The sequence below is a fragment of the Natrix helvetica genome, assembly GCF_964273705.1.
Source record: "Natrix helvetica genome assembly, chromosome: 1".
Taxonomy (NCBI): domain Eukaryota; kingdom Metazoa; phylum Chordata; class Lepidosauria; order Squamata; family Natricidae; genus Natrix; species Natrix helvetica.
Window position 1 is genome coordinate 56,450,114 of NC_138548.1, and position 27,824 is coordinate 56,477,937.

General features: G+C 36.9%; 2 protein-coding genes and 1 long non-coding RNA gene across 3 annotated transcripts in view; 2 read left to right on the plus strand and 1 right to left on the minus strand.

Annotated features, from left to right (window-relative positions):
- The first annotated feature begins 641 nt into the window (after positions 1–641).
- On the plus strand, positions 642–18,004 carry TMED10 (transmembrane p24 trafficking protein 10). The gene is made up of 5 exons (XM_081948107.1): positions 642–938; positions 5,472–5,592; positions 11,816–11,889; positions 15,527–15,653; positions 17,634–18,004. The coding sequence occupies exons 1-5, from the start codon at positions 699–701 to the stop codon at positions 17,753–17,755; spliced, it is 684 nt and encodes a 227-aa protein (XP_081804233.1). The 5' UTR covers positions 642–698; the 3' UTR covers positions 17,756–18,004.
- Positions 7,694–11,808, minus strand: LOC309389607. Its single transcript, XR_014174968.1, has 2 exons — positions 9,778–11,808; positions 7,694–7,986 (listed from the first exon to the last, which is right to left on the minus strand). It is a non-coding gene; the product is annotated as an uncharacterized lncRNA (long non-coding RNA).
- A 4,246-nt stretch (positions 18,005–22,250) lies between the features above and the next one.
- Positions 22,251–27,824, plus strand: part of NEK9 (NIMA related kinase 9) — a 35,572-nt gene continuing 29,998 nt past the window's right edge. Inside the window, exons 1-2 of the mRNA XM_081947926.1 lie at positions 22,251–23,052; positions 27,557–27,734. Of these exons, the coding sequence (XP_081804052.1) occupies positions 22,864–23,052; positions 27,557–27,734 (367 nt within the window). The 5' untranslated portion in view covers positions 22,251–22,863. The remainder of the gene's footprint in view (positions 23,053–27,556; positions 27,735–27,824) is intronic.

The following is a 27,824-nucleotide window of genomic DNA, read 5'->3' on the forward strand; positions in this document are numbered from 1 at the left end:
TTTTAAACATCCACTAAGAAAAAATAAGAGGGCTTCAGACAAAATGAGATGATACCGTATTAATCAAAATCAGTTTTTGCCATCATGCGGTTTTTTTTATTTTGTTCTTTTTTTTCCCCAAAGTAGGAACTTGACTATAAGGCAACATAGAACATTTCGATCATGAATTGGATTTTATTTAAATGCTAATAAAAGGCTGAAAATTCCGTCCGTTCCAGCTAAGCTCTGACTGTCCCAATAGTGCTTTTTGAAAAGGCAACCGACGTTCCGCTTCTCATCCAAGAAGCTTCTTCAGTTCTGACTGGATTTTGTATTCCTTGCAGTCATGTAGTCTTTAGCACTCTTCCACCACTCAGTCAGAACTGAAGAAGCTTCTTGAAGAAGAAGCGAAACGTCTTCAAGCAAAAACAAAGTCTTTTGAAAAAGCGCTTTTGGGACAACCATGACCTGGATGAGTGAGAATCTCCACAAACGCTACGACTCTTGGGAGACTCCGTGGACAAGCCGGAGCGGCATGGAATTCCGCTCTCGACTTCCATTCCCACCAAACCGGTGAACTCTCTGGCCCTTCTAGCACAACGGATCTCGGTGGCTGCCCCGAGGAGCCTCGCTTCCCAGCATGCAACGGGCGGCGCGGTCACGTGCTGGAGGTGGAGGCAGAAAGAAAATCCGGCCTTGTTTCTCTCGGATCTGCCGCCATGCTGTCGCTTTCGCTGCTCCGTGGCCGCTTTCGGCACAAGCCGCCTTTCCTGGCCTCCCTGCTTACGCTCCTTTTGCTCGTTCTGCTGCCGGGCCCCGCTCAGCCCATCTCCTTCCAATTGCCGGGCAAAGCCCGCAAATGCCTACGGGAGGAGATTCACCGCGACAAGCTGGTCACCGGCGAGTACGAGGTGGCTGCCCCGCCGGGCTCGTCTAGCGGCCCGTCAGCAAACCTCAAGGTGCAGAGCCGACGAGAGAGCAAGCGGGGCAGTTGGGCGGGAGCGAGTGGGGCGGGTGTGTGTGTGTGTGTGTGTGACTGGGCAGGTAGCCCTTAGAAAAGCTGTCCCCTAATGGGATGCTTACCTTCCCTGCTCGCTACCTGGGACCTCCTTGGGCCGGCGTGTTGCCAACCACATGCCTGTGTTCCCGTTCGCTTCCGCATCTTGGGACACGTCAGCGCGTTCTGGGTCTCCTAAGAAAGCTGACTATGGAAGGAGGGGAAAAGCTCAGTTTTTGTGTACTCGGCTGGGAAGAATATCACGTTTAAGAACCTCACAACAGTTCCTTGGCCTCTCACTGGTCCGGGAGGCAAAAAGATGTTTTATCTGTTTTACTTCCCTCGCGGCTTCTTATTTTCACATACTTAGAACTTACTCATTCCTGACTTTATAGCTGACTTTTTTCTCTTGTGCTCAACCATCCCTTGTTTTGGGAGCCCAAAACACAGTATTGTAAGGCTTTATTCCCTCGGTTCTCAGAATAATATGACACTAGGAAGTGTGACTCAAATAGCAAAAGACTAGAAGGCGCTTTTTTCCTGCTTCACAGAGAAAGAGGAGAGAGATAAGGTGCAGTCGTTTGTAGTCTTAAATTGGCTGCAGGGATGATGCTAGGAAGCCAAGTCTAAGTCCATGCCCTGAAAATACCAAAATATTATGAAATTCCAATATTGTATATTAAATCTTGCTTCATATAATTTGGTATTCTTACCTAAAGTGATAGGATTGTTTGAAGTAATCCCTACATTATCCCATATTTTGGGGGCGGGGCGGATCTGTAGTGCTATGTAAATTGGAACAAATATTATTGAATCTGTTATTTTTTTTTATCATGAATACATTATTACTTCTCCAAGTAAAATTCTTCCCTCAGTGTGTGAAAATGCATTCATGAAAACGTTTTGGGATCTTATAGTATGATTACTAAATGTGAAGGGAAATATTTTTACAGCTATATTTTGAACCATCCTTATAAAACTGGGGAGCCTGTGGGCTGGATGTGAGTTTGACCATCCATGTTATAAATTCTTCTGAACTAAGTGGAACTGTGTAAATGAAACCAAAATTGTTTGGGGCTTGGAAGCTTGTACATGTAGTCCTTGACTTACAACCATTTAATTACCATTCAAAGTTAAAATGGCGGTGAAAAAAGTGATTTATGACCGTTTTTCAAACTTACAACCATTGAAACATCTTCCTAGTCACATAATCAAATTTTGAATGCTTGGCAAACTGACATGTTTGGGACATTTGCAATGTCCCACGGTCATATGATAACCTTTTGCGACTATCTGACAAGCAAAGTTAATAGGAAAGCCAGATTCACTCAAACAACCGTGTTACTAATTTAACAACTGTGATGATTCATTTATCAGCTGGGGAAAGAAGGGTCATAAAATGGGGCAAAACTGACATAACTGTCTGGCTTAGTAACGGAAATTCTGGGCTCAATTGTTGCAAGCCGAGGACTACCCCTATAATCTTTAATTAACATCAGTGAGGCTAAACAGTGGAGATAAGAGGCAGGATGCAACAAAAATTTTACTATGTATGTAAACTGTATGGAGTGCATTATCTGAGATGTCATATAATAAAACTAAATCCTCTTATCTAATTATGTAGAAGTCTAAAAGAATGCATAGTTATATTTAAAAGCAAGGTGTGATATGAATAATTTCTTGTTTAGGTATTTTGTTGAAGAGAAGTAAACAAATTAAAAACAAAGGAGCCCTCGCCATCGCATAGAAAACGTAGTGTGCATATAATTATTTTTTTGCAAACCAGTATGCTGGCTGCACAGGAAACCCTTGACTTATGACCACAATTGAGGCCAAAATTTATTTTGGTGAGCAAAACATTAAGTGAGTTTTGCCCCATTTTGAAATTTTTCTTGCCAACGTTGTTAAATGAATCTAGCATGGTTGTTAAGTGAACCTGGCATCCTTATTAACTTTGCATGTCAGAAGCTCGCAAAAGGTGATCACATGATCCCAGGACACTGAAACCATGATAAATATGAGCCAGTTGCCAAGTGGTTGAATTTTGCATGACGATAAGGATGTTGCAATAGTTGTAAGAGTGTAAAATGGTCTAAAATCACTTTTTTTCCAGTGCTGCTGTAACTTCAAATGATCACTGAATGAATGGTTGTAAATAGAGAAGTACCTGTTCTTTGACTTTTTGTTATAATTGAGTAAGAAGAGTCAAGGTGAATGTGCTCTTTTGGAATAAAAGAGAACTAAGCCATCCCTTATTTCAGTTAGTGATCTTGGTTACTCCTGAACATTGAGTAAAGAGTGTCAAGATGAAAGTGCTCTTTTTGAATAAAAAAGAACTAAGCCCTCCCTTATTTCAGTTGGTTACTCCTGAACAAGACTAGTAGGGTGAGACCAACAATTTCATGGCTTGGAAGTTTTAAAAAAACATTACAGAGGGAAGACAGATGCAACTGGTTGATACGTTGTTGCCAGGATACTGAATAGACGACTTGAAAGAATCTTCTCCATTTTTCAAAATAAAGTTAATGTTCTGTTAATTCTATCAGATTTTTTTGCAGTTCAGGCAGTTATCTGTTTTTTATAATTTAGTATTTACTGTATTAATCTGAAAGTAGTTTTGTGTCTTGTAAACAAGGCAGATTATACTTAATTTTCAGAAGCATTTCATATTTTCTTTTTACATAATATATTGATTCAGATTGGACAAGTATTAGCACAATTTTATTTTTGCTTTGACAGGAACACAGATGCGTATTTTGAATATGTTCAAATGATGACGTTCAAATTATAAAAATTCTTGAAAATAAAATATAGAATTAGAATTCTTTATTGACCAAGTGTGCTTACACATGCAAGGAATTTTTCTCCAGTGCATAAGCTCTCAATGTTCAGTATTAAAACATTTTAATTACATATATTTAAGAAAAATAAGGCAATAAACATTTTTGATAATTCTAAAAGATCTGTGTAGAGCACATTTCTTTTGGCTAATATTAGGGATCCTATGCTTAGAAAATCTCAAAAAGTATAAGTTTCTATTATATTCTACCCAAAATTTTTTACCTTGGTTTGAAGTCCTACTTTAGCATTTGCTTTTTTCCAGAAGACTGTAATAGTGCACTGAGATTTTGTGCATCAGCAATTTGTTTTTAATATCCCAATTTTGGTGGTTCACCAGATAGTTTCAGAGCATGGGGTGTTTATTCATCCAGAATAGTTTTTTTAAAAAGCTTTAGCACAACTGATTGCATAAATGGTTTATTAGCCATTGTTGTTTTTCATTTACTAGTGATCAAACAATAATTTTCAGATTGCACAGTGAACAGTTTTGCATAGGAGAACATAGGTAAAGAACAGGATATTTTAAAATTACTATGATTGTTTTTCATTATGTCATTTTTGTTCAGGTTAATTCATCGTTATGTTTACATATTTATCAAGCGATCTCAACACAAACACATACATTTGATTCTAGAAGAATTAATCCAGCGTAACCGAGAGGTTATTTAACCTCTTTGTCCCAACTGTGTGTAGGCACTATTGTTCAGGTTGACACTATGTTTGTGTATGGAAGGAGTGGAGCTGTGTGATTACTGTGCATAAGCATTTATGGAAAATCTTTCATTCTTTGTTGTACCCCCATAGTTGTGCAGGTTGACTTTTAAGCAGTTTGTTCAGAGTTTTATAAGCAATATGTCTAATGGTATATAAGTAGCTGTCATTTGTTGCCAGCTTAATAGAATTGTAGATGCAGCCGGACATTGGGAAGATCAAGTTTAGAACATCATGTGTGATTTAATTTTGTACAAAAAGAACCATATTTGAACATTCTTATAAATTTTTACTGCACAAAATGAGACTTTAAATATATTTTAACATGTTCTAAGAATACAATTTAGTATTTGATGTATTGCTATTTTGGCAGTTGGGAAAAGCGTTCATGTTGTTTGTCCAAGTTAATTGTGTAGCTAAATGTACCTATCATTTGCCTTTCCCAGAACTACTGTTAATTGACTTTTAATGAATTGAATGTGGTCTCCCATTATATTGTGCCCTCTTCTGAGACACTGCTTTTTTCATAGTGGATACTGTTATTCTAATATAAACTATTTAAGATGATAGAGTAGTGGTTCTCAACCAGTGGGTCGGGACCCCTTTGGGGGTCGAACAACCCTTTCACAGACCATTGGAAAAACACATATTTTCAAAAAAAATACAGAAAACATAAAATAATCTTATGGTTGGGGGTCACCACAACATGAGGAACTGTATTAAAGGGTCATGGCATTAGGAAGGTTGAGACCCACTGTGATAGAGAATCATCTTAAATATACCCCATGGCTTTTTTAACAATCACAATTCAATTACATTTAAATTTTCAGCAATGAAGATGACCAAAAGGAGAATAATAACTGCATGTTGGAAGATTTCACCTCTCCCAATATTTAGCTATTTACCTGCTTGCTTCTTTAATGTTTCATTTTTTTTCTTACAGATTACTGACACAGCTGGACACATCCTTTATGTCAAGGAAGATGCTACTAAGGGCAAATTTGCTTTCACCACAGAGGACTATGACGTGTTTGAGGCTTGCTTTGAAAGCAAACTCCCTGTGGGTGCGTATGAAAAACTGCTAGATGCTTTTGATAAGTTCCTCTCTACTTTCTTTGCAGAATTCACTTAAAAGATAACTTTGGGTATGAACCAGAGGTATCCGCTTTGCCAAATGTTTTTGATGTTTTGGAATGAAATGTCTAAGATTACTTAACAATGACCTTTTAAAATTACTGATGAAGATCATTTTTTTTTTCTAGAAAAGTTTTCAATTGACCGATAATGCAATTATAATATGCTGAATAGAAATACAATTTAATATATGAAATATAAGAACACCGTTATCAAGGAACTATGTGACAGATAAAATCTCACTCAGCTGCTACCATTGACTTGTAAATTGTGCTTAACAATAATGGTTTATCACTTACGTTAGGAAATGTTCTTCCTGTTTGTAACCCATAATTTATGTTGGTGTTTTATGTGAATCATATAATTTATTTCAATAACAAATTAGTTTAATTCAATCAAAAAAAAATCTACATTCAAAATTAACAAAATATGGGCACAACCAATAATTTTAATATTTCCAGCCAGAAAATGCAGGAGAACAAGGAGATGGTATTGATTTTAATTGTTTTAATGGATAAATTATATTGAATATTTAGATTTAATTTTGTACATTGCCCAAGTCACATACATGTGAGAAAGGGGAGTTACATAAATTCAGTAAATAAGATATTTACCACATTTTCTAACTCGGCACCCCACAGCCTTTTGGGCACCATGGACCAGTTCCATGGAGAGAGATTTTTCTGCAGAGCTGAGGGTGTGTAGTTTTGCATGCTACCTGTATCCCGCAAATGGGGCTTCACTTTTTTGTGTGGCCTAGTTTCTGGCCTGCCGCAGACCGGTGCTGGTCCACAGACCAAGTGTTGGACACTTCAGTTCTAACTTCTTCATGAAGTAATTTTTTTTTGTTCTCTAGTCTTGCTTCACATGTTTTATCACATAAGAGGTGTTGAAAGTTTCTGCCTGCTTTTTATTTTATCTGTCTTTGCTTTGTAGGAGTTCAGTATGGATATTTGATTGGATTTGGTGATACTAAAGCACTTTATAAACCTTGGTGATGGAATTTGATCTGTTTACTGTATATCTGCTAATATCCCTGGGCCAGGCAGGTAGACCTATTGTTGATATGTACATGATATGTCGTGGCAAAGGTTGAGGATCCCTTGCATTAGTGCTTTGTTTTGTTTCATGTGAGGTAAAAGGCATTGGTTGTGTACCCAGATCTGATGACAGTTGCCCAGCAGGCCTTAGAGCTAATGGCTCCTTGAGAAGTGACACATTTATCCATCTTTCTGTCAAATTACAGGATCAGAGTTCAGCAGAAGTATTGCATAATCCTCTGTCATTTTCATACTGCTGATCAGGAATAGATAGCCCTTGAAGAAGGTTTGCATTGGGCTTGAAGAAGCTTTTGACCTCACTGACATAGATGAATTTTCTAAGTATTGTGTTTCCTATACTGCATTCTGAACTTATAAATGCTGTGCACTCAGCACTGAGGGAAACTGAGATTTTATTGAATTCTTGCTAGCCTATTTCTACTTTTTTGAAGAATGTTGCCGAATTGCCTGTACCTTACAAAAAAGTATGTAAAGCTTCTTACTTGACAAGTATCAAGTTCTGTGTCAACCCAGCAGCCTAGGTAGAGTCTGTATAAAAGATAATACCAGATACTTGATACAATTTGAGTATTAGGTTATTATGTATGTCAATAATTTTTTACATGCTGTTCATAAAACAGATGGACATTGGCAGTTTAGGCAGCAGCATAATAATGTCTGCTTGGGGAAGTCAAAACTAAGATAACAGTTATTTAAGCTGTTGAGCCAGGTGGAGTTTGAGCAATTGGGATTTCTCAAGCCTGTAGCCACAAAAATGGGGAAGAGGAAGTGAAAGACAATTTTTTTGTACCAATATCCCATAGAGGGAAGAGGTGGCCTGTAAGACTAATACAGATCCCACAGTATGGGCAGAATTTCTAACACAATATTTTTTTTCTTGCGTCATTTACTATGCTGTTCAAACTGCAAAATTCCTCCTATTTCTATCACATACTAAAGTTTGAGAATAATGACGTATGTACTAGTAACAGATTATCAGATTAATTTTATTAATTATTATTATATGCATGTCTGTATCCTTCACTCAAGGATGCCTTTAAAAATAACTCTTACATGGACATTCAATCATTATTTGGTCAGATCTGAGACTTTTGTTATTGTTCTTCACTCTTTAATCTTGTTTTTCTATTCAAATTTTCTAAAAGGTTTCAGAGTGATTCTTTCCTCTGGATCTAAGGCCATTGAACAGTTTGAAAGCATACTGTCTTTTCTCTGGCTTCCAGGATATTGGAGTTGGAGCTCCTGACAGGTGAAGAGAAAGCCCTGATAAAAAGATAGAAGGGGAAAGGAAATTAAAACAGGACTCTTCAGTACTGCACACTCTAGGACTGTTGTACTCCATATGCCTTAGGAAGGAACATTTACCTCTGCCCAATCTTTGTCTATAGAAAAGCTATGTAGAGAAAATCAAAGTATTCCAATGACAGTTAGTGTTCTTGTATATCTAGTGCCAATTGAAAAGAAAGTGGATAAGAGTGGCACTGAACATAATTCAGTTGTATACTATACCTGAAAGTGTTATATGTGCTTTTTGAAAGCAACTTCTGTACTTACTATGGTTAAGTGTATTTGCTGAGACTTGAAAATGTTCTTAATCCTTCTGTGATTTACAGGGGAATAAGTGGCAATTAATTCTACCCATGGTCTACCAGTAAATGATGCACTGATCCCATTTTTATTTTTATAGGAGTCATGGATTAAGAAAAGATTTGTGGCAAAAATATTTGGCAAACAATTTTCACATGGATCCTGCCTTCTCGTAATTCTTTTTGGGGTGACAAAAAACTTGTCAAAACAAAATTTTAGACATTCTGGTTTGCTTAAAGTGGAAAGAATCATTTGTTTATGTTGTAATTTTACCCAACAAATATACTGTGCTTCTTTATTTGTACTTTTATTTTGAATACTATTTTTAAGCTAAATAAACAAAGTAACATAATATCATAAAATGATTTGTAAAGGATATTTTGCAAACTTTTCATCAGCAATATGGATTTCTATTTTTGGAAGTCCAACGTATTTTCTTTTATTCTAAGTATCCATTTTCAACATCCATAAGATGTTGAAAATACTGTAGGTGTTCATTATCCTGATAGTTCCTACTAGTTAATTATTTGTCCTAATAGTTTCCAGATCTACTCTTGTGTATTTCTACTGTTGTAATCTAAGAACTGAAAAGTTGCTAAAAATTTTGTAATCTATGTAATGCAATTCTTTGTATATAAATTCAAACTGAAACTTTGCTGCTTTCAGTCATGTTTATTGACTACATATTTGAATGCAGTTGTAAGAATTGTTTCTTAAACTGGTCCAAATCGTTTATGTGGTTATAATCAGAATTCATTTTTATAGGAACAAGTAGCAATGGTGAGATAGAAATTGGGGACTCATATTTTTATCCTCAACTATTCTGAAAGCTACATTTTGGTATATTAGAAATTATTATTAGTAGCAGCACCATTTCCATCAGCTGAAGGAGGGCATTTCTTTCTGTTAGCCACACAAAATATTTCTTACTGTATTGTGCTGCCATCTATTTGTGAAATAGAGTAAAAACATACAATGTTTTTCCACCTTGAGAACAGAAATGTTAGCATACATTCTGTGAAACAACTACATCATATGAAACTCTTAAGAATGTATTATAAGCAAAGGAAGTAGGCCAGAGAGATAAAATGCCCTTGCTTCCTCCACTAAATCCATAGCAGCTAACTTTGTGGCTCCCCCAGATGTATATGCAGCTGCTTCTGCTTACTGCTCTGCTTGCTTGTTTCTCATTATACTACATCAGGCTTCATGGCAAGAAACCCTTTGGCTACCACCAGCTTCTAGGTGTTCCAGAAATTGCTATTGCTGTATTATGGTATTGCTGTATTATGGTACATTGCCAGTGCTGGTGCCTTCTCCTTAGGGAACACACATGCATATTCTAGCCAGGATTTCAAAGCAGGACGTGAACCTCCTTCCCCATAAACTTGAAATTTATTTTTCTGTGCAAGGTAAAGAGTTCAGAATACAAAATCCTTTATTTGTAAGCATGAAAATCAAACTCACAGTTGGATGATTGTTGGACCCCTTGTGATGGCGACTTCTTGTGTCCCATTTTCAAGATTCTTTTAAATATTAATGTGTGGCTTAACATAGCCTTAGTTATTCTGCCATATAACTTCCATTTTGCAAGCTTCATTTCTTATATTTTCCACCTAAAAACTAACATGTTGTTAGAAATAATGGATATTAAAAATGTGATTTGAAATCCAACTAAGGCAGAAAATACCTTTTCTTCCCCCAGAAATGAAAGACCAAAAGCAAAATAATTTCCTCTTCAAACTAACTGATGTTGTCTAAGCTGATGCATACAGCCATATCCTATTCATGAATTCCTGGAAATAGAACATTTCTTTTTTTCCAGAAGGTCTTTCTTCTAGATCAGTGGTTCTCAACCTGTGGGTCGGGATCCCTTTGTGGGTCGAACGACCCTTTCACAGGGATCGCCTAAGACCATCAGAAAACACATATTTTCAATGGTCTTAGGAACCGAGACACCAATTTTATAGTTGGGGGTCACCACAACATGAGGAACTGTATTAAAGGGTCACGGCATTGGAAAGGTTGAGAACCACTGTTCTAGATACATATGTATGTTAATGAAAGTGAGCCCTGTTAACTCTAGGGGACTTACCGTAAGTAAACATGCCATAATGTAGATTCAAAGTATTGGTTAGATTTCAACTGAAGGTAGGTTTTCCATTTTTCCTCCTTTTTTGATCTACCATCCTTTTTACAGAACTCAATACATGAATTATCATAACCAATTTAATTCGCCTCCTTGGTTATTTTAAAAGAGGATGTCAGTTCCTTGCAGTATCAGAAAGGCAATCATAGCATCGTTTTAAGATAGGGAAATCATGAACAGACTACAAGGCTTCATTTTTGCGGATGAATCAGTGTTACAGATAGTCGTTGAATTAGAATCATAATGGAGCCTGCCCATCATGGTTTAACTTGTGAAATCATAAAATCATTATTTTAACTTTTCTGCCATGGTGGTTAAAGAAATCTGAGGTCATTAAGCAAACCAGTGGTTTATTATGAATGTAGTTTTGTTGAAAGCTGGAAGTAAATGATGGTTTTCAGCAAAACTGTCATAAAATGCAGTCACATGGCTGTGGAATACTGCAAGCGATTGTAAATAGGCCTGGTTGCCAAGCGCCCAAATATGATTTTGTGATTGGAGGGACACCCAACTGTTGGAACTTCAAATTTGGATCATAAATATACCCTAGGTAGATCGGTCGGAACTTTGAACGGTCACTAAGAGACCAGTTGTAAGTTGAGGACTACCTATACTTTAGTGATTGAACAGCTACCTGCACTGTGCACAACAAAATAGAAAGCTTTGTACGTAAAAGGTTAAAGCCTTAGGATGTGATTTTTATTACCTGGAATTGAGTTGAAGATATACTTTTTAAAAATGCCTATGAGTTTATATTTCCAACATTCACCGATGATTAATGACAAAGCTCTCTTTGCCAGCCCATTTACTTAAGGTTTATTTATGATGGTAATGGTAAATCTTGAATTGTGTGTGGGGGGGAGGGGGGAACGACGATGACAGAGCAAGCTAGTATTTTTTAGCAATTTCCCAGATGATTTAGAAGTTGGCTAGGTGGTCTGCTTTTCAAAGTAATTTCATCTGTTCCATTTAATATACCATTTGGCTTTCTACTGTTTCCATTTGGATAGAATTGGCCTGTTAATTCCAGCTAGCTAATCTGGCGTTATTAAATTGTATTTATATATTTTCTTACTCTTTGTGGGTGGACTGAAGGCCAAGAAATCGGAGTGCCTGCATTCTGCACTCTCCACATGCATATTTGCAACAGTTTCTTATATTATTTTTGGGAGTTCTTCCTTCAGAGGAACCCTGACGACTTTTCTATGGTTATAATAATTTGGCTGCATCTTTAACTGTTCAGATATTTCTGGAGAGAGAGCTATAAATCCCTCTATAATAGGGAAGGGAGCAGAGCTGGGAATTTCCTGGCAGCCAAAGTACTGCATACAATGAGTCCTTTCATTGCATTTCCAGGAACAGGGCGGATGCCAGACCAGCTTGTGACCTTGAATATGAAGCATGGAGTGGAAGCAAAAAACTATGAGGAGGTATGTCTGTGCTTTTTCTGCCTTTGTCTCTGCTTTCTTGCTAGCACTGATGTGATGCTGTCGATGACTTGAGCTCCTTTTTGAACTATTTTGATGGTGTGCTCACCATCTAACTTCACTGGCTATTGCTTGTACATACTGAAGTTTTTAAAATTTGCTGAGGCCATTGAAACAGGTAAAATTGGATCATTATCTTTAAACTGTATTTGGTTAGAGATAATTTGGTCATTTCTTCAAAAAGTTTTATAATAATAAATTATTATTAATGTATATTACATTAAAATCTTACTTTAAAATAAGTTCCTGAATTATTTCACAACATATTTCATTTAAGGCTATTATACCAAAGAGATTTAAGAACCACCCTATTGAATTCAGTAGGATTTACTGTATTTTTCGGAGTATAAGACGCACCAAGGTTTTGAAGAGACAAATTTAAAAAGTTTTTGCAAACCTCCCAAAAAGGCCCATTTTTCACGAAAACGGCCCTGTTCCCCCCCCAAAGGGCATGAATATCCCTTAGGAGGCTTGTAGAGTGCTCCTGGGGGCGGGGGGGGGGGGCGGGCAAAATTGAGCAAAAAATGGCCCATTTTTTTTTGCTCATTTCTGCCCTCCCAGCCCCTAGGAGCTCTGAAAGCTGCCTACATGTTATCCACGGCCATTTTGGTGAAGGGGGCAGGGTGTCGGGAGGCCAGAAATGCTATATTCAGTGTATAAGACGCACCCAGATTGTCAGCCTCTTTTTTGAGGGAAAAAAGTGCATCTTATACTCTGAAAAATATGGTACTTCAAAGTAAATGTGCACAATGTTCTATAAGGTAAAGGTAAAGATTTCCCTTGCACATATGTGCTAGTCGTTCCCGACTCTAGGGGGCGGTGCTCATCTCCATTTCAAAGTTGAAGAGCCAGCATGTGCGAACATGTCTCTGGTTATGTGGCTGACATGACTAAACACGAAAGCACAGAACGCTGTTACCTTCCCACCAAAAGTGATCCCTATTTTCCTACTTGCATTTTTAACGTGCTTTCCAACTAGGTTAGCAGAAGCTGGAACAAGTAATGGGAGCTCATTCCATTATGTGGCGCTAGGGATTTGAACCAATGAACTGCCAACCTGATCAACAAGCTCAGCATCTTAGCCACTGAGCCACTGTGTCCCTATAATGTTCTGTAATTTAGGCCTAAATTCTGCAGTTTATGATCCTTCATAAATGTTTTTTCCACAAGGCTTTTGGAAAGGAAAAATAATAATAAAGCTTACCTACAGCTGGCTTAATAAAGTGTGGTTCCTATGAATGTTATGAATGGAGATTCCCAGGTTTATTTAATAATTACACATTTTCTTGAGCATGATCTATAAAACAACATTTTACTTATTTTCTTCATTTTAATGTAGATGAAGGCTACCATCATGTGTAGGGGTTGTTTTGCAACTATCATACCTTCCTGGAATCCTATAATATAACTTTCTAGGCCTGTTTTTTGTTTTAGGTGAAATTCTATTAAAAAAACTGCTATAATATTTGCAAACACCAAAGTTTGATTGCCCTCTTGTGGCCTTTCAATAAACTGTTGCTAGTAGTTTTAATCTATTGTTATGTATTCAGTGCTCATCTATGTTACCATGCTTGGTAGCAAACTAACTGGAAGAAAACGTTCAGTAAGAAGTATATTTAGGATTACAGTCAAAATCCTCTTGCAATTAAACATAAAATTCCTAAAGCCACTTCTTCCATGTGGTATTTCTGGTCATGTGAGTTTTCATTTCCATTTGAGAGACAAATGTATCTTAAAATTCCTCAATGTTATTAGCAATTATTTAGATGTTTGGTAAAATTATCTAGAACTCACTAAAATGTCATCAAGACAGAAAAATTAAAGGTTTGATTTGTAAATGATGGAAGTCAAATTTTCTTCTGGGAATCTTTCTATGGGAATCATAGCAGCTGGAACATTTTTTTTAATTACTGTCAAAGAAGGAAAATAGGGATATTTGCCTTGCTCATTAAGTGCTATTTATATGTGAAATTGAGGGAAATGAATAGAAAATTACTCCCCTTTCAAGGTTGGAGTCCATCTTTAATCTTCATTTATAATACAGTATCCCTGATGTTGCAAATTGCTGTTGTCATGGCCAGATCACCATCTGTGAAGGATTATTAGGTGGAGTTATCCTGAATTTTTAATCTCCCCTTTTACCATGATTCCAACAAGCTGCTAGCTCTGCAGAAAGGGTAACCCCTGCTATTCATACAGAATAGGCAGAAAATTAAGGTTTCTATATCTATCCTAATTGACTGAAATATTACACTTCTAATTAAAAAAGAAAAAATAAGTAGTTTATAACAAACAAACCTACATTGGATCGTAATGTTTTGTGGTTTCAGGGAGTTAGTTTGCTGTACCTTGTCCAATTTTCTGCCATTCTGTAGTGTTCAACCAGAGTTGTATACTGTATTATATAGGAAAAAGAAAGTGGTTTGGGCTTCAGGAAAGAATTGGTTGCTTAGCAATAGAATTACTTCCAGATATTAGAGCTACTACTTGTGCCAATTTTATGCCTATGAACATTTGTGCCTGGTGATGAAGGATAGGAAATAGGATTTTAGAGATGTTGAAATACTGCCCTTTATATTCTGGGTACATTCTTTATAATCTCATGATAGCCAAGCAATAATTGGACTGTTTATTGTGGTAAAAGATGGAGTATTGGCTGTGAGCTTCCTGGCATTAAAAGGATCTCAAGTGGCTGGATGTAGAGACACATGTCTGGTCAGAATAGACAGTGCTGATCCAGATGTATCTATTGTCTGCTTTCAATTAGGGCAGTTTTGTCTAAGGTTTTTAAAAAAATAATTGCATTTTGAGATCAGGAATCTTCATATTACTGATGAAGACATAGATGGGATTAGTACAAAAATGCTGAAAAATAATCTGAAATTAATTTGCTACACAATAGATGGTGGAGGAAATGTTTGTATCATATCTTCGTAAATAAACATGCAATAATTCTCAGCTGCCCTTATTGCCCTAGGAATCTGCTGAAAGAGATGTAGAAAAGGTAGTCCTCATTTACTGACTACTGGTGTTCAGTGACTGTTCAGTGAAGTTAGTGGTTCTGAAAAAAAGAGAGACTTAAAACCATGGTAGCATCACCACACTTATGTGATTGCAATTCAGGTGTTTGGCAATGAACATACATTTATCACAGTCACAATCTCCTATGGCCAAGTGATTGCCATCTGCAACCTTTACAGTTGGTGTCTGACAAGGAAAATCAATGGGGAAGCCAGCAGGAAATCGCAAGCCATGCATACATGACATGTCACTTAACAACCTGTAGATTATTTGTTTAATAATCACAGCCAGAACCAACAAGATGGCATATGTCATGTGTGGTCATGTGATTTTACTTTGTGACTGTATTGCTTAGTGACACAATTGCCAGTCAAAATTGTAGTCAATAAATGAGGACTATCTGTACTCACAAAAAATATGTTAATAAAAAGCATCTCCTTAGGGTATGCCATGTTTTATTTGTTGGCATAGTGAACTGTGTTCCAGTAGAGGTTCACATTTAAATAGGAATGGGTTGATACCTTCTGGATCATTGTCATATAATGTCCTCTTTTATCAGATTGCTAAAGTGGAAAAGCTGAAACCATTGGAGCTGGAGCTGCGACGACTGGAAGATCTTTCAGAATCTATTGTTAATGACTTTGCATACATGAAAAAGCGAGAAGAAGAGATGCGGGATACTAACGGTATGTACATGTGGGCCTCTGAGTAACACTGTTACATTTCTAAGCCTAAATAATTATTCTATTGTTTTATTTAATTATTTAATAAGAATATAGCTTCCTTTACAGTTGCATTTCAAAGTTTATAATAAAGTACAAGACAAAAAAATAATATCAAACCAAAAACATACCAAAAGGTGAACTGAAAAAGAAAATATAAACACCTGACAGTCATTTAGGGAAGAACTAAGTTGTGCCTAAAAGCTGTAATAGTAGGTACCTGATGAATTTCAGTGTACATTATCAGCATAGAGAAGCCTCACCCCACTAGTCACTAGTATAAACATGATCAAACGTTATGTTCATCAAAGTTGAAGTTCTGCTGCATGTGCTAAAGCTGACCTTAAGGTCCTACAGTCACTTATTCCCAATTTCCACAGAAAGGAAATTACACTGAAATAAAAAATTACCAAAGGTGACCTAATTATACCTTCCACTCCAAAACTCCAAGTCACTCTTTTTACATCTTGAGGCTGAAATAGTTTGGAATACAGGTAATCCTCGACTTACAACCACAATTGAGTTCCAAATTTATGTTTTTAAGCGAGAGTTGTTACGTGACTTTTGTCCCATTTTATGACCTTCCTTGCCACAGCTGTTAATAACACTGTGGTTTAATGAATCTGGCTTTCTCATTGACTTTGCTTGTCAGGTCACAAATGGTGATTACATGACTTGGGATATGCAACCCTTATAAATATGAGCCATTTAGCAAGCATTTGAATTTTGATTATGTGACCATGGAGATGCTGCAATGGCTGAATGAAAAATGGTCATAAGTCACTTTTTTTAGTGCCGTTATAAGAGTGAATGCTCACTAAATAAACTGTTGTAAGTCAAGGTACCTGTATTCACTACCTTAACATGTTAGCCTCTTGTCTTGCCTTCATGCGCTTTGGAAAAATAGGTTAATCTGTGTAGGCTCTCAATTACTAGAAGACTGCTATCATGTCATCCCTAATTCATCTCTTCATTTGCCTAGACCCGTGATGATGAACCTTTGGCACATGTGCCCAATGTGGCATGTGCAGCTTGCCTGTTTGTCTTCTGGGCTTTCTGGTGCCCATGCACACACGACGATCAGCTGTCCTTTGTGTGCGCAGCAGTGCCAAAAACTAGCATTCACGTGGATACCAGACAGTTAATTGTCAGGCGCACATGTGCACTAGAATCCGAAAGTTTGGCTTTTCTGGAGCACGATCCCTTTGTGTGCGCGGCAGTGCCGAAAACCACCCTGCACATGTGCACCAGCTAGCCGATTGTTGGGTGCACATGTGCGCTAGAACCTGGATATTTGGCTTTTCCAGAGTGTGGCCCTGGCTAGCACGCGCAGGCGATGTTTCTACATGACCTTTTTGGTATTCGGTGGGGAAAAGGTTCGCCATCACTGGCCTAGATATTCTCAGTTCCTGCAACAGTTTATTGTATAATTTAGCCTCCATTCCTCTAATCATCTTTGTTGCTCTCCTCTGCACTTTTTCTGAAGTCTCAACGTCTTTTTTGTATAAAGGGAACCAAAACTGGATGTATTCCAGCTGTGATCTTAAAACTGAATAGAGTATTCCAACTGTAGTCTTACCAAAGCCGTGTAAAGTGATACTAACATTTCATGTGATCTTGATGCTGTCCTTCTGTTGATGCAGCCTAGGACTTTATGGCCTTTTGGCAGCTGCATACCTAAGTGACTGTCCACTAGGTCTCCTAAATCCCTCTCAGTTACTGCTGTTGCATCAGATACCACCTAGTCTATATCTGTGCATGTTTTTTTCTAATTTGAATTGTATTTGTTGAATAAAATCAGAACCTCTTTTAATTATATCTTGTCCACTGAGCCTGAATAGCTTTTTACTGAAAATATCAGCACTTCAAGTGAAGACATAATAGACTGTGGGAGTCAAATTTTCTTGGCATTTTTTTTTCTAACAACGGGCTTTTTTCTTTCAGAATCTACAAACATTCGAGTACTGTATTTCAGCATTTTCTCAATGTTCTGCCTCATTGGACTGGCAACTTGGCAAGTCTTTTATCTGCGGCATTTCTTCAAAGCTAAGAAATTGATTGAATAGCAAGAAGGGCTAATTTTCCCTTGTTTTGAGACCCCAGGGAACAACACAGCAATGACTATTGAGAGCCATCTTGGAGTTGACTTGCAAAAATGAACTTTTTCTACAATTACCCACCAAAGGGATGGAGGGAGGGAAATAGTGGCACAAAAACTGAGGAGGGAATTCAGGACTATTGACTAGATCTGGAAGGGATGGTAGTTTGATTTTGAGAATTTTTGGACACAAATAAATAAAATTGTCTCAAACCTATCTTTTTTGTTTTGTTTACATAAACAGTTAAATGATGTTATCTTACATGTCACAAAGTTGCTGGTATCTGCCCCTTCAATGCACAGCATGTGATGTATTTGAACCAATCTTATTATTACATGGAGTTGGGTGAGGGAATGGCAAGAAATACAGGTGGTCCTTGGCTTGCAACAGTTCATTTAGTGACCGTTCAAAGTTACAGCGGAACTAAAAAGATGACTAATGACCATTTTTCAGAGTTACGACCTTTGCAACATCACCATGATCATGTGATCAAAGTTCAGATGCTTGGCATCTGGTTCATATATATGACGGTTGCAGTGTCCCTAGTTCATGTGATCACCTTTTGCGACCTTCTGACAAGCAAACTCAACAGGGAAGCCAAGTTCACTTAATAACCAGGTTATTAGCTTATCAACTGCAATGATTCACTTAACAACTGAGGCAAGAAAGATTGTAAAATGGCTTAAAACTCGCTTTACAAATGTCTCACTTAACAACAGAAATATTGGGTTCAATTGTGGTCATAAGTTGAGGACTATCTGTACTTGGAGCAGAATTTCACAGAAACAGATTGCAAATGAACAGGAGCCACATTTCAGGAAGTGGGGATAAATAAAATTTCCTGTCCCATACGCTGATATAATTTCTGCTAAACATCTATGGAGATTATCAGTCATCCAGTTCATTGTTGTCCCAAAGGTGTTGTTCAGAAGTTAACTGGACTTTCTTTGTTACCAAAGAAAGAACAGCAGCTTTGGGACAATTTCAAAACAGCTCTTGGAAAAGCACCTTGAATACTGTAAGAGATTGTTTATTTAATCATAAGAAGCTTTTCCTTAACATACTTGAAATGCATGCTTTTTCTTTTTCATTTTCTTAACTTTTTCTTTACTTCCTGCTTTTGACAATAAAAATACTACTTAATCTGTATCAGATCGGCATTGGACAGATTTAAATCTGCTTATAGTTAAATGCTTATAGTCTTTTCCATGTATTGGGACGTAATGTGTAGAACAATCAATTTGCATGGTAAAACATAAATCTATTTTTTCAGAGTTTGTATTTTTCTAACGCTTTACAAGATTTGCATCAGTGACAAAAATATGTATTTTGACATAATAGTTCTAAATCCCACTTGTTGATTATATATGGGCAGCACACTTGTTTGTCCTGTATTTTTTTTAAAGGGGGGGGGGGAATAAACCTAAACTGCTATGCAGTTTCTGGTTTCTATGCAGAAAACATCAGTTCCTCGAGAGCAGCTTATTTGGCTGAACAGTCACAGTCTCTTTCTAGTATAGCTACTTAAATCCCAGTGCTACTGTTTTAGAAAATATAATTACTAAATTGACAAATAGGCTTCTCCATAATAATTCTGTCGAATAGTTTGACTCCATTAACAGAAAGTTGCCTGTTGTGAACCCAGTTTGCCACTCCTGTCTCAAAATCCTACTTTGACAACAAAGCAAAAATAACTTGTTTTCTAAAAATTCAAAATATAGTGCAAAATAAATCCTCTCAAGAAAACTATATTAAATGTAAGCTATCAGCTATGAAAAGGTCTTAGTATTGGTCATAATTTTCTTCTTGGATTGATTTCTCTCTGCGTTATGAGCTTTGCTTACAAGCTTTCATGGATTATTTTAGACACTTCTCTGGCAATCTCTGTAAATATTTAGAAGAAATTAAACCTGAGATGCAATGGAAAATATGCTTTAAAAGATAACTTACCTCACATGGGCTTTAATCCTAACCCTAACATTTAAAGAAAAATAAATTGTTTGGGAAATGGTGTCCTCTTCTTTTATGACTTTTTAGCAAAACAGGATTAGCATCTTTTAGCAAGTGACATGATAATTTTGCCTTTATGTCATTTGTGTCTTTGCTCCTAACTGGTATAGTATAAAAGTAAATAAAACAGGCTTAATTTTACCTGAAGTCTGATTGGAGATTTTTGACATTCTCAGTAAAATATTTTTCAGGAAATTATTCTTCAAAGCAGTGTGTCTGTAAATTGATCAATTTTTTACATTTCATTTAATTGGCTATTTCATTTCAAAGTTTGAACTGAATAGATTCGTTTTCATTTTTTACATTAGTACATTTTGGATCTCATCTTGTGGCCTCATGGAGAATACAGTTTTACCAGTAAATTGAACCTGTATAAACTACAACTAAATCAAAACATTGTACAAGCTGTAAACAAAGTGCTACATACATACAATTGTTTAATTAGGTAGCTTTTCGAGTCTAAAAGTGTTTGACAGTTACTTTATTGGGAGATATTTGTTGAAAATTGTATACATGCACTGAAAGTATGTTATTATTAAAGTTAGTGGTGGGATTCAAATTTTTTAACAACTGGTTCTGTGAGCGTGGGTTGGTGGTCATAGCCAGGTAGTCATGTGACTGGGTGGGTGTGGCCAACTCAACATCACTTCTTTGCCCTAAGGAGTTTCAAGTATAAAAAAGATATACCAAAAGGTAGTTTATTATTAATTTATTATAAATGAAGTACACAAAACTGGATTATTGCAAGAGTTTTAAAATATTAATGAAAAACTATTAAATACTTAACAAAAAACAATAAAACTTATTTAAGATATTGGCAAATCGCAGTTTTAATGGCATCCTCAATTGTCCTTTTTTTCACTTGCACATGAGCATCAGCACTGTGATTTGCTCTCAACCATTTCTTAACTACATTAATAGGGTCCCATTCCTGTAGGAGTAGGCCAATTAAATGAATGGTCATTAAGTTGGTTATATTATATTAGGTTAGGCGACTTCTGCTCTCTGAACGTATGATATTCATTTGGGAAAAACCCCTTTCCGCTTCTGCTCAACTTACAGCAATTCGTCTGACAATAGTTTTAGCTTTTTAAATAGTCAGGAATTTCATTTTCTCAGAATCTTTCAAAACATTTTCTATAAAATCTCTATAATCATTGATATTAATTTTGTAATTAAAAATGTCACTAAATGCAACCAATTCTTTTTCAGCTGCTTTCCATGGAATTACTACTACTTCAATACTCCAGTAATCTGGCTCCAAAAAATTTAGAAATTGTAATTTATTCGTTTCTTGAAATTGGCTACCTGTTTTTTAAATGTTCACACTCCATTAGTCTTTAAATTTGTTATGATGCTTTCTAAAAGTCTTTCCCGAGGAAGGCTAACAAATTAATGATTTTCTACAAATTTTATATTTTTGAAGGTTTATGAAGTAATTAATCCATCAATTTTTTTGTATGCACCCTTTTTCTTTCTAAGCATTTCAATTGCTTTAATTGATCTTATCACCAATTTTTCTGCCTTTATGAGGTCTGTATTTCTTGCTTGCAGTACATTTGAAAGAAGAGAAATTTCTTCTGGAATATCGATCAATACCAAATCAGTGATAAAATATATATTTTCAAGACAGGCAGCCATACCTAAGTATTTTTGATTTGAATGAAAATAGTGATGTAGCGCTGGATAAGCACGTCACACAGCTAGGGTTGACCTTAAACTAAACTGCTTAGAGAGGCCTGTAAAAGCACTTTTTACTAATTTACTAATTGCATCCTGCTCACACTGTTTTAATTTCTCTGTGCAGAAGATGTGAGCTTTGGATGAGATATGCTCTTTCATCTTTTTCCTAAGAGAGGCCTGGTGCACCTCTTTACTTTTCCCAGCAGCCTCTATTTCGAAATGTTTCCCAAAAGAACACTTTTTTCTGCTCTAATGTCAATTTTTTTGCAATACTTGCAAATGTAAATGTAAATTTTAAGCAGTATAAACTCTTTTAGTGAAACGTAGATTCACTTTAAGACATCAAATCAGATATTTAAGAAAATAAATTCCCAATATATTCAATCGCATTGAATAGACAGGCATATAAAAAGTATAACTCTGACTACCTACTATCGGTAGTAACAATTTAAGTAAGGAATATATTTCAAATTCAACAGAGTATGACTTCTCCCCCACCCCATTCCATAGATTATGAATTCTTAATTTTTCCTAATCCTAATTTTTAATCCTAAAAAGGGGCAGTTTGAAGTTAAAATTGTTAACACGAGAGCTGCAAATTCCGGAGCGAAGCACTCCCAAGCTTCTTCCTCGTCTCCCTCCCACTCTTTTCAGCTTCTACTTCAGAGGTATTTAAACTTGGCAACTTTAAGACTTGTGGACTTCAACTCCCAGAATTCTCCAGCCAGCAGCTGGCTGGAGAATTCTGGGAGTTGAAGTCCACAAGTCTTAAAGTTGCCAAGTTTGGGGACCGCTTGAGTTGCTTCCTTTAGTTCGGCGGAATTTTTACACCTCCTGCTCTTACTCGTCTGCCTCCTTAAGCATATGTTTCGGGACATCTTCCTGCCGCATAACGAGTTCCAGAGCGCTCTCCTCCTCGTCCACGGCGCGTACCCGGGCGGAGGTCCCACATTCGCCTGGAGACGGACGGTGCCCCCGGTTCCTTCTCCCAAGGCGTTCGCTCGCCTCGCCTCTCCACCCGGCTCCCTTCGCGCTTTTCCGGCTGCCCTATTTCTTCACCGCGCGGCGAAGTCCCCGTGAAGAGACCTTCCGTCCCTGAGGCAGAAATGGTTCCGGGTCAGCGAAAGCGGTAGCCGAACTGTCGTGCTCGGGGGCTGCGGAGCTTTGGAGAAGCCGGCGAAAGGGGACAGTCCGGGGAACTCTGGTGGCTCTCCCAGATTGAGGCCGGGGAAGGGGTGCGCGCATGCGCAGAGAAGGGAGCTCTGGTGTTATTGGCGGCGGCGGCGGCGGCAATAATAGCAGGAAGCCGCTCACCATCATCGCGTGACGGGCCGCCTGCGCTCCCCTTGCTTAGATCCTCGGGAAGCGGTAGCGGGGCAGCCATGTCTCTGAACCAATATGAGAGACATTATAACTCCATCAACTCCGACTTCGGGAGTGAGTCGTCCAGTAGGAGCAGCCCCCGTCCTGGTTCGGGCTTGGGGGGCGAGCAGGAGGAATTGCATTATGCCCCTATACGGGTTTTGGGTCGGGGGGCGTTCGGCGAGGCCACCCTGTATCGCCGGACTGAGGTACGTCGTTGCCCTGGTAGTACTCGTTTTCTTCCTTGCATAAATCGAGGCCCCGAATTTTCCTCTAACCCCTCCCTCGCTTGTATTTTTTTAATTATAATTTGTCTCTTTGCTTGACTGTTAAAATTCCTCATTTCTTTAAGGTGTCCCATTATCTTACATTTTGGAAGTTTAAATTGGGGTGGGAGGAGGGGCTGAAAAAAATGTCCATTAAACTGTTCGAAATATATGCAGGAAGAGCTCTATTTTTTTGCAGCTTCAGTTGCCTCAGTTTTCAGAAAGGATACATTTAACTATTAGTTTAAGTACTACAAAATACCTGAAGAATTTCACCAAAGGGGTGGAATGACTATTACAATAACAAGTGCAATCCATTATTATTGATATTATTATCATCATTATTAGTAAGTTCAGTATAAAGTGATGCATGCTTAGACAAATCTGAACTAACACACATACAAATGGGATTTCACCTGATGGCAACTGTGTAGAAAAGGGGATTTCAACAGAAAATCAGTCCTTGATTGTTGCAAAAGGCACACATTCCAAGCTGAAATTACAAAAGAGAAAAAAAAGTGTCTATTTTATAGTGTTTGCTGTTCAAACCTACAGTTTGACCACATTTGGAATCCTGTATATTGTAAAGCCAAAGGGCAACAGACTAATAACTGAAGCCACTTCCTTTTGGGATACAAATGGTTGATATTCTTTAATTTAGAAAATAGGAAAATCTAAAAATGAGAGAGGTGGATAAAACAGTGCAAAGTTGGAATACAGAGAAACTTTGCCATTTCAAAATTAATAATTCACTGATTCCACTAGTGAGAATGTGGGTTGATTTCAATAAGTGATCCTCTTACTTGTTTTCTTGGCTATCCGTGAGATTCTTAGGAGTCCACTCCAAAGTTCAAAAATGTTAATACTCTTCCTGCCCTGCTTCTTTGAAGTCCAACTTTCACTTCCATGGAATGTCACGGGGAATACATAATTTGAAGTGGTGATCACTAATTAGGCAAATTCATATAAGATAAAACTATCAGTAGATAGTGATGGCTCCATGTTGAAGGCAATCTAGTTCTCTTAATTCAATTGCTGGGAATGACTTGGTAATTATACCACAATGGGTATTGGTTCTCCTTTGGCATTTAGTTTGCCATTGTGCAAGCAGCATAGGAGATTATATTGTCCTTTGGTCTGATCTAATATAATTTTACTGGCTATTCCACAATATGTAGTCTGCAAACATTTCTGTTTGCTTTTCTTTTATTGATTTGATAGATTTTCATCCAGCTTTTTCTGTTGTGTATAGGAAATTTTGTACTTTTCACAAATACTTCCATATTCTATAGTCTCCTTTTTAAAAATTTTCTCAATTTTTGTAAACAACTTACTGTGAAGCTAAACTTAAGGCCCTAAAGTAAAAGCTGTAAGTACAGTACTTAGTAGTCCCCTTCTTTTCTAAATCACCTTCCTTCTACATATTAGGCAGATATTAATAGTAGAGGTCTAATTTATGCATATCTAAAGATCATGTTTGTACATGGTGTCTTTTTGTGTCACATAGCAAAAATAGCAGCTTCTAAAACAAAACCTTGACTAGCCTGGCCCAGATTCAATTTTACCATTTCCAATACTGTATTTAAATAAAATAATTTTATATATTTATTATATATCTTATTCAGGCACTCCAAATAAGCCCTAAAATCATGATGCTAAGCAAGACAGTTGTTAAATAAGTTGTTAAGTGAATTTGGCTTTCCCATTGACTCTCAGAAGATTGGAAAGATGATCAGATGACCTCGGGACAGTACAACTGTCATAAACATGAATTTATGACCAATTGCCAAGCATCTCAATTTTGATCATGTGACCATAGTGATGGTACAGTCCTTATAAGTGTGAAAAATGGTCATCAGGCACTTTTTTCACTAAATGAACTGTTGTAAGTCGAGGACTATCTACTGTCTAATGCAGTGATGGCGAACCTTTTTAGCACTGAGTGCTAAAAAGGGAGTATGTGTGTGCGCACTCATTGGGGCCGCAACCCGGAAGAGGAGCTACCCAGGGGGCATGTGTGCACCAGCAAGCTAGTCTTCCGGTTACTGGCATGACGATCAGCTGTCCGGTGCACATGCTTATGCCGGAAAACGGAAGGCCAGCTCTTCCAATTTCCTGCACTGCTGCATGCACAAAGGTCAGAAACTTGGAAGAGGAATGGGTGATGCTGTGCGTGCCAGGCAACATGGCTCTGTGTGCTACCTCGGGCACGCATGCCATGGTTTTGCCATCATAGAGTCTAATGCCTATATATATTTACCCATTTTGTATGGATGTAATATTACTATTATCCTTCTTACCATCTTTACTACCCCCTCTTATTGGTAGTACTATGATTATTATTACTCTGTTGCTTTGCATGTACCCAGAGACAAATTCCTTGTGTGTCTAATCACACTTGGCCTAATTATTCTATTCTATCCTATTCTATTCACAATTTAAGTAGTTTAAAACCCTGTCAAATAGGATCAAATAGTAAAGCACAAAATTCAGCAACACAAAGGTTTTAGTGAACAAATATTTCTTCAGATGACATAGAAAGTGAATAAGGATGGAATTATATATTTGCAGAATTTATTTGAAAAATGTTCTCTCTTTGCATAATGAATCCTTGTCTCCCTCACTATTTCCTAAAAACAATTTATGGCCACTCAACTTGAATAATGTGACTCTGGGTGGCAATATATTTATTTATATTTATTCTTTTATTGTACTGGGTTCCCACAGTTTGCCCCAGAACTTCATATACAGTTTTTTTTTAGTTGATCATACACTATATGCTGTTGGGGGATGCATAAATGAAGTATAGATTCCTTCAAGGAATATGCATTCTCATATAAAAGTTATATCACATGACACTTCATAACTATGCAAATCACGTAGCAGAGGTAACAATTCTTAATTGCAACAGAAGAAACAAAACTCTGAAATATTTTGACAATTCATGTATGTTTATTATGTCAGTTATATTAAAGATTGGACTGGGTTCAGGATGTTTTTGCATATAAGGCTTCAATTTTTTTTTAAATCTGGATTAACTTCCTTTGAAATTAGCATGACTGAATTGATTATTTCAATTATAAAGGACAAAAAATAACATCTTGCTCAATGGAGTTGGGATTATGAAGATGATTTTTTTCAGTTGAAAATAATTGCTGCATGAGGAATTCAGATAATGGAGAAATAAATGTTGCTCTTATTCTGTGTTGCCTGGCTAAATTGTTTCCCAAACTGCCATTTAGCATAGGAAAGAAAGGTCATTAGCATATTCTTTTCTTTAACTTTGTTTTTAGAAAAGTAAAGAAGTGGGCATTTGAAAATAAAATATTGAAGACGCAGAAAAGTTGTTTCCTTTCCAACAGTTACCTTTCCATGGCAAAAAAAATTAACAGTATAGAACAGGGGTGTCCAAACTTGGGAACTTTAAGACTTGTGGACTTCAACTCCCAGAATTCCCCAGCCAGCCATGCTGGCTGGGGAATTCTAGGAGTTGAAGTCCACAAGTCTTAAAGTTTCCAAGTTTGGACACCCCTGGTATAGAAGGAAAAAAAAAACTAGTGCTTCATTACATTTTAGCAAAGTCTAGGGCTAAACTATAAAGCAAGCATAACATTTAAGAAAGGCATTTTAAATAAGATTATTAAAGAATCCACATGATAGAGGCAGATAGATTCTGATCTGAGTAAAGCGCATGAAATCTGATAAATTTGGGCTGTACAGTATGGATTTGCCTACCAAGATATCTCTTTGGTTTTCTGAGAAAAAAGATGTATAAAGTATAATCAGTTAATTAAATACATGTGAAGGCAAAAATGTTTTCCCCCCAAGTCCCTACGGGGAGAGGTGGCGGTCTATAAATTCAATAAACCTTAAACCTTAAACCTTTTTTTACAGTGTGTGTTTTCAGCTCAAACAGTTCCAGGCAGGTCTTTGATTTCTATCTTTCATAACGCAATTACAGACTATTAATTATTTAACATCATTAACAAGTGTATTTTCTAAGAGTGGATAATTTTTGAATGCCACATCTAAAATATTTTTAATGGTTCATTAAAGACAAGTTGAAAATCTTTAACATAGCTTCAGTGGCTACCAGAATTAATAAATTAACTAGATAACCTAGAGTCATATCACAAGAATTTGATATTGATACCAAATAGTGATATTGCTTATCAAATAGAATTTTTTTTACTGTTTAAAGCTGAGGTTGGAATAACAGGTAACTCCTACTTCCTCACCATCTTGTTATCCACTGTAGATTATATGCCTGAAAAGCTGCAATATTCAATTATTACTGAAAAGGTTAGTTCTTGGAATCAGAAATAAGGAATGAGTATTTGAATCCCATATTTAATTTTTGGATGATTGAAGAAATAAATGCTATTTTTAAGATGTTTGTAAATTATCTGGCGTATACATCTAACTAAGCAGGGTTTTTAAATTGCAGGACGATTCACTTGTAGTATGGAAGGAAGTGGATCTTACCAGATTGTCAGAAAAAGAGCGGCGTGATGCTTTGAATGAGATCGTTATTCTTGCTCTGTTGCAACATGATAATATCATTGCTTATTACAATCATTTCATGGATAACAACACTTTGCTGATTGAACTGGAGTACTGTAATGGTGAGAACAATGTCTTGTAAAGAGCAAAGTCTCTTCCATCTTGAGAGATGGAACAGAGAGAATCTGTGCTTTGTTTACAAATGTTAGCTA

What these genes read in the sequence shown, in the direction of transcription:
- TMED10 (XM_081948107.1), top strand. Translation starts at nt 699, where the DNA reads ATGCTGTCGCTTTCGCTGCTCCGTGGCCGCTTTCGGCACAAGCCGCCT. An exon ending in TGAAAGCAAACTCCCTGTGG is followed by an intron (nt 5,593 to 11,815) that starts GTGCGTATGAAA and finishes TTGCATTTCCAG; the next exon opens with GAACAGGGCGGATGCCAGAC. An exon ending in AAGCAAAAAACTATGAGGAG is followed by an intron (nt 11,890 to 15,526) that starts GTATGTCTGTGC and finishes CTCTTTTATCAG; the next exon opens with ATTGCTAAAGTGGAAAAGCT.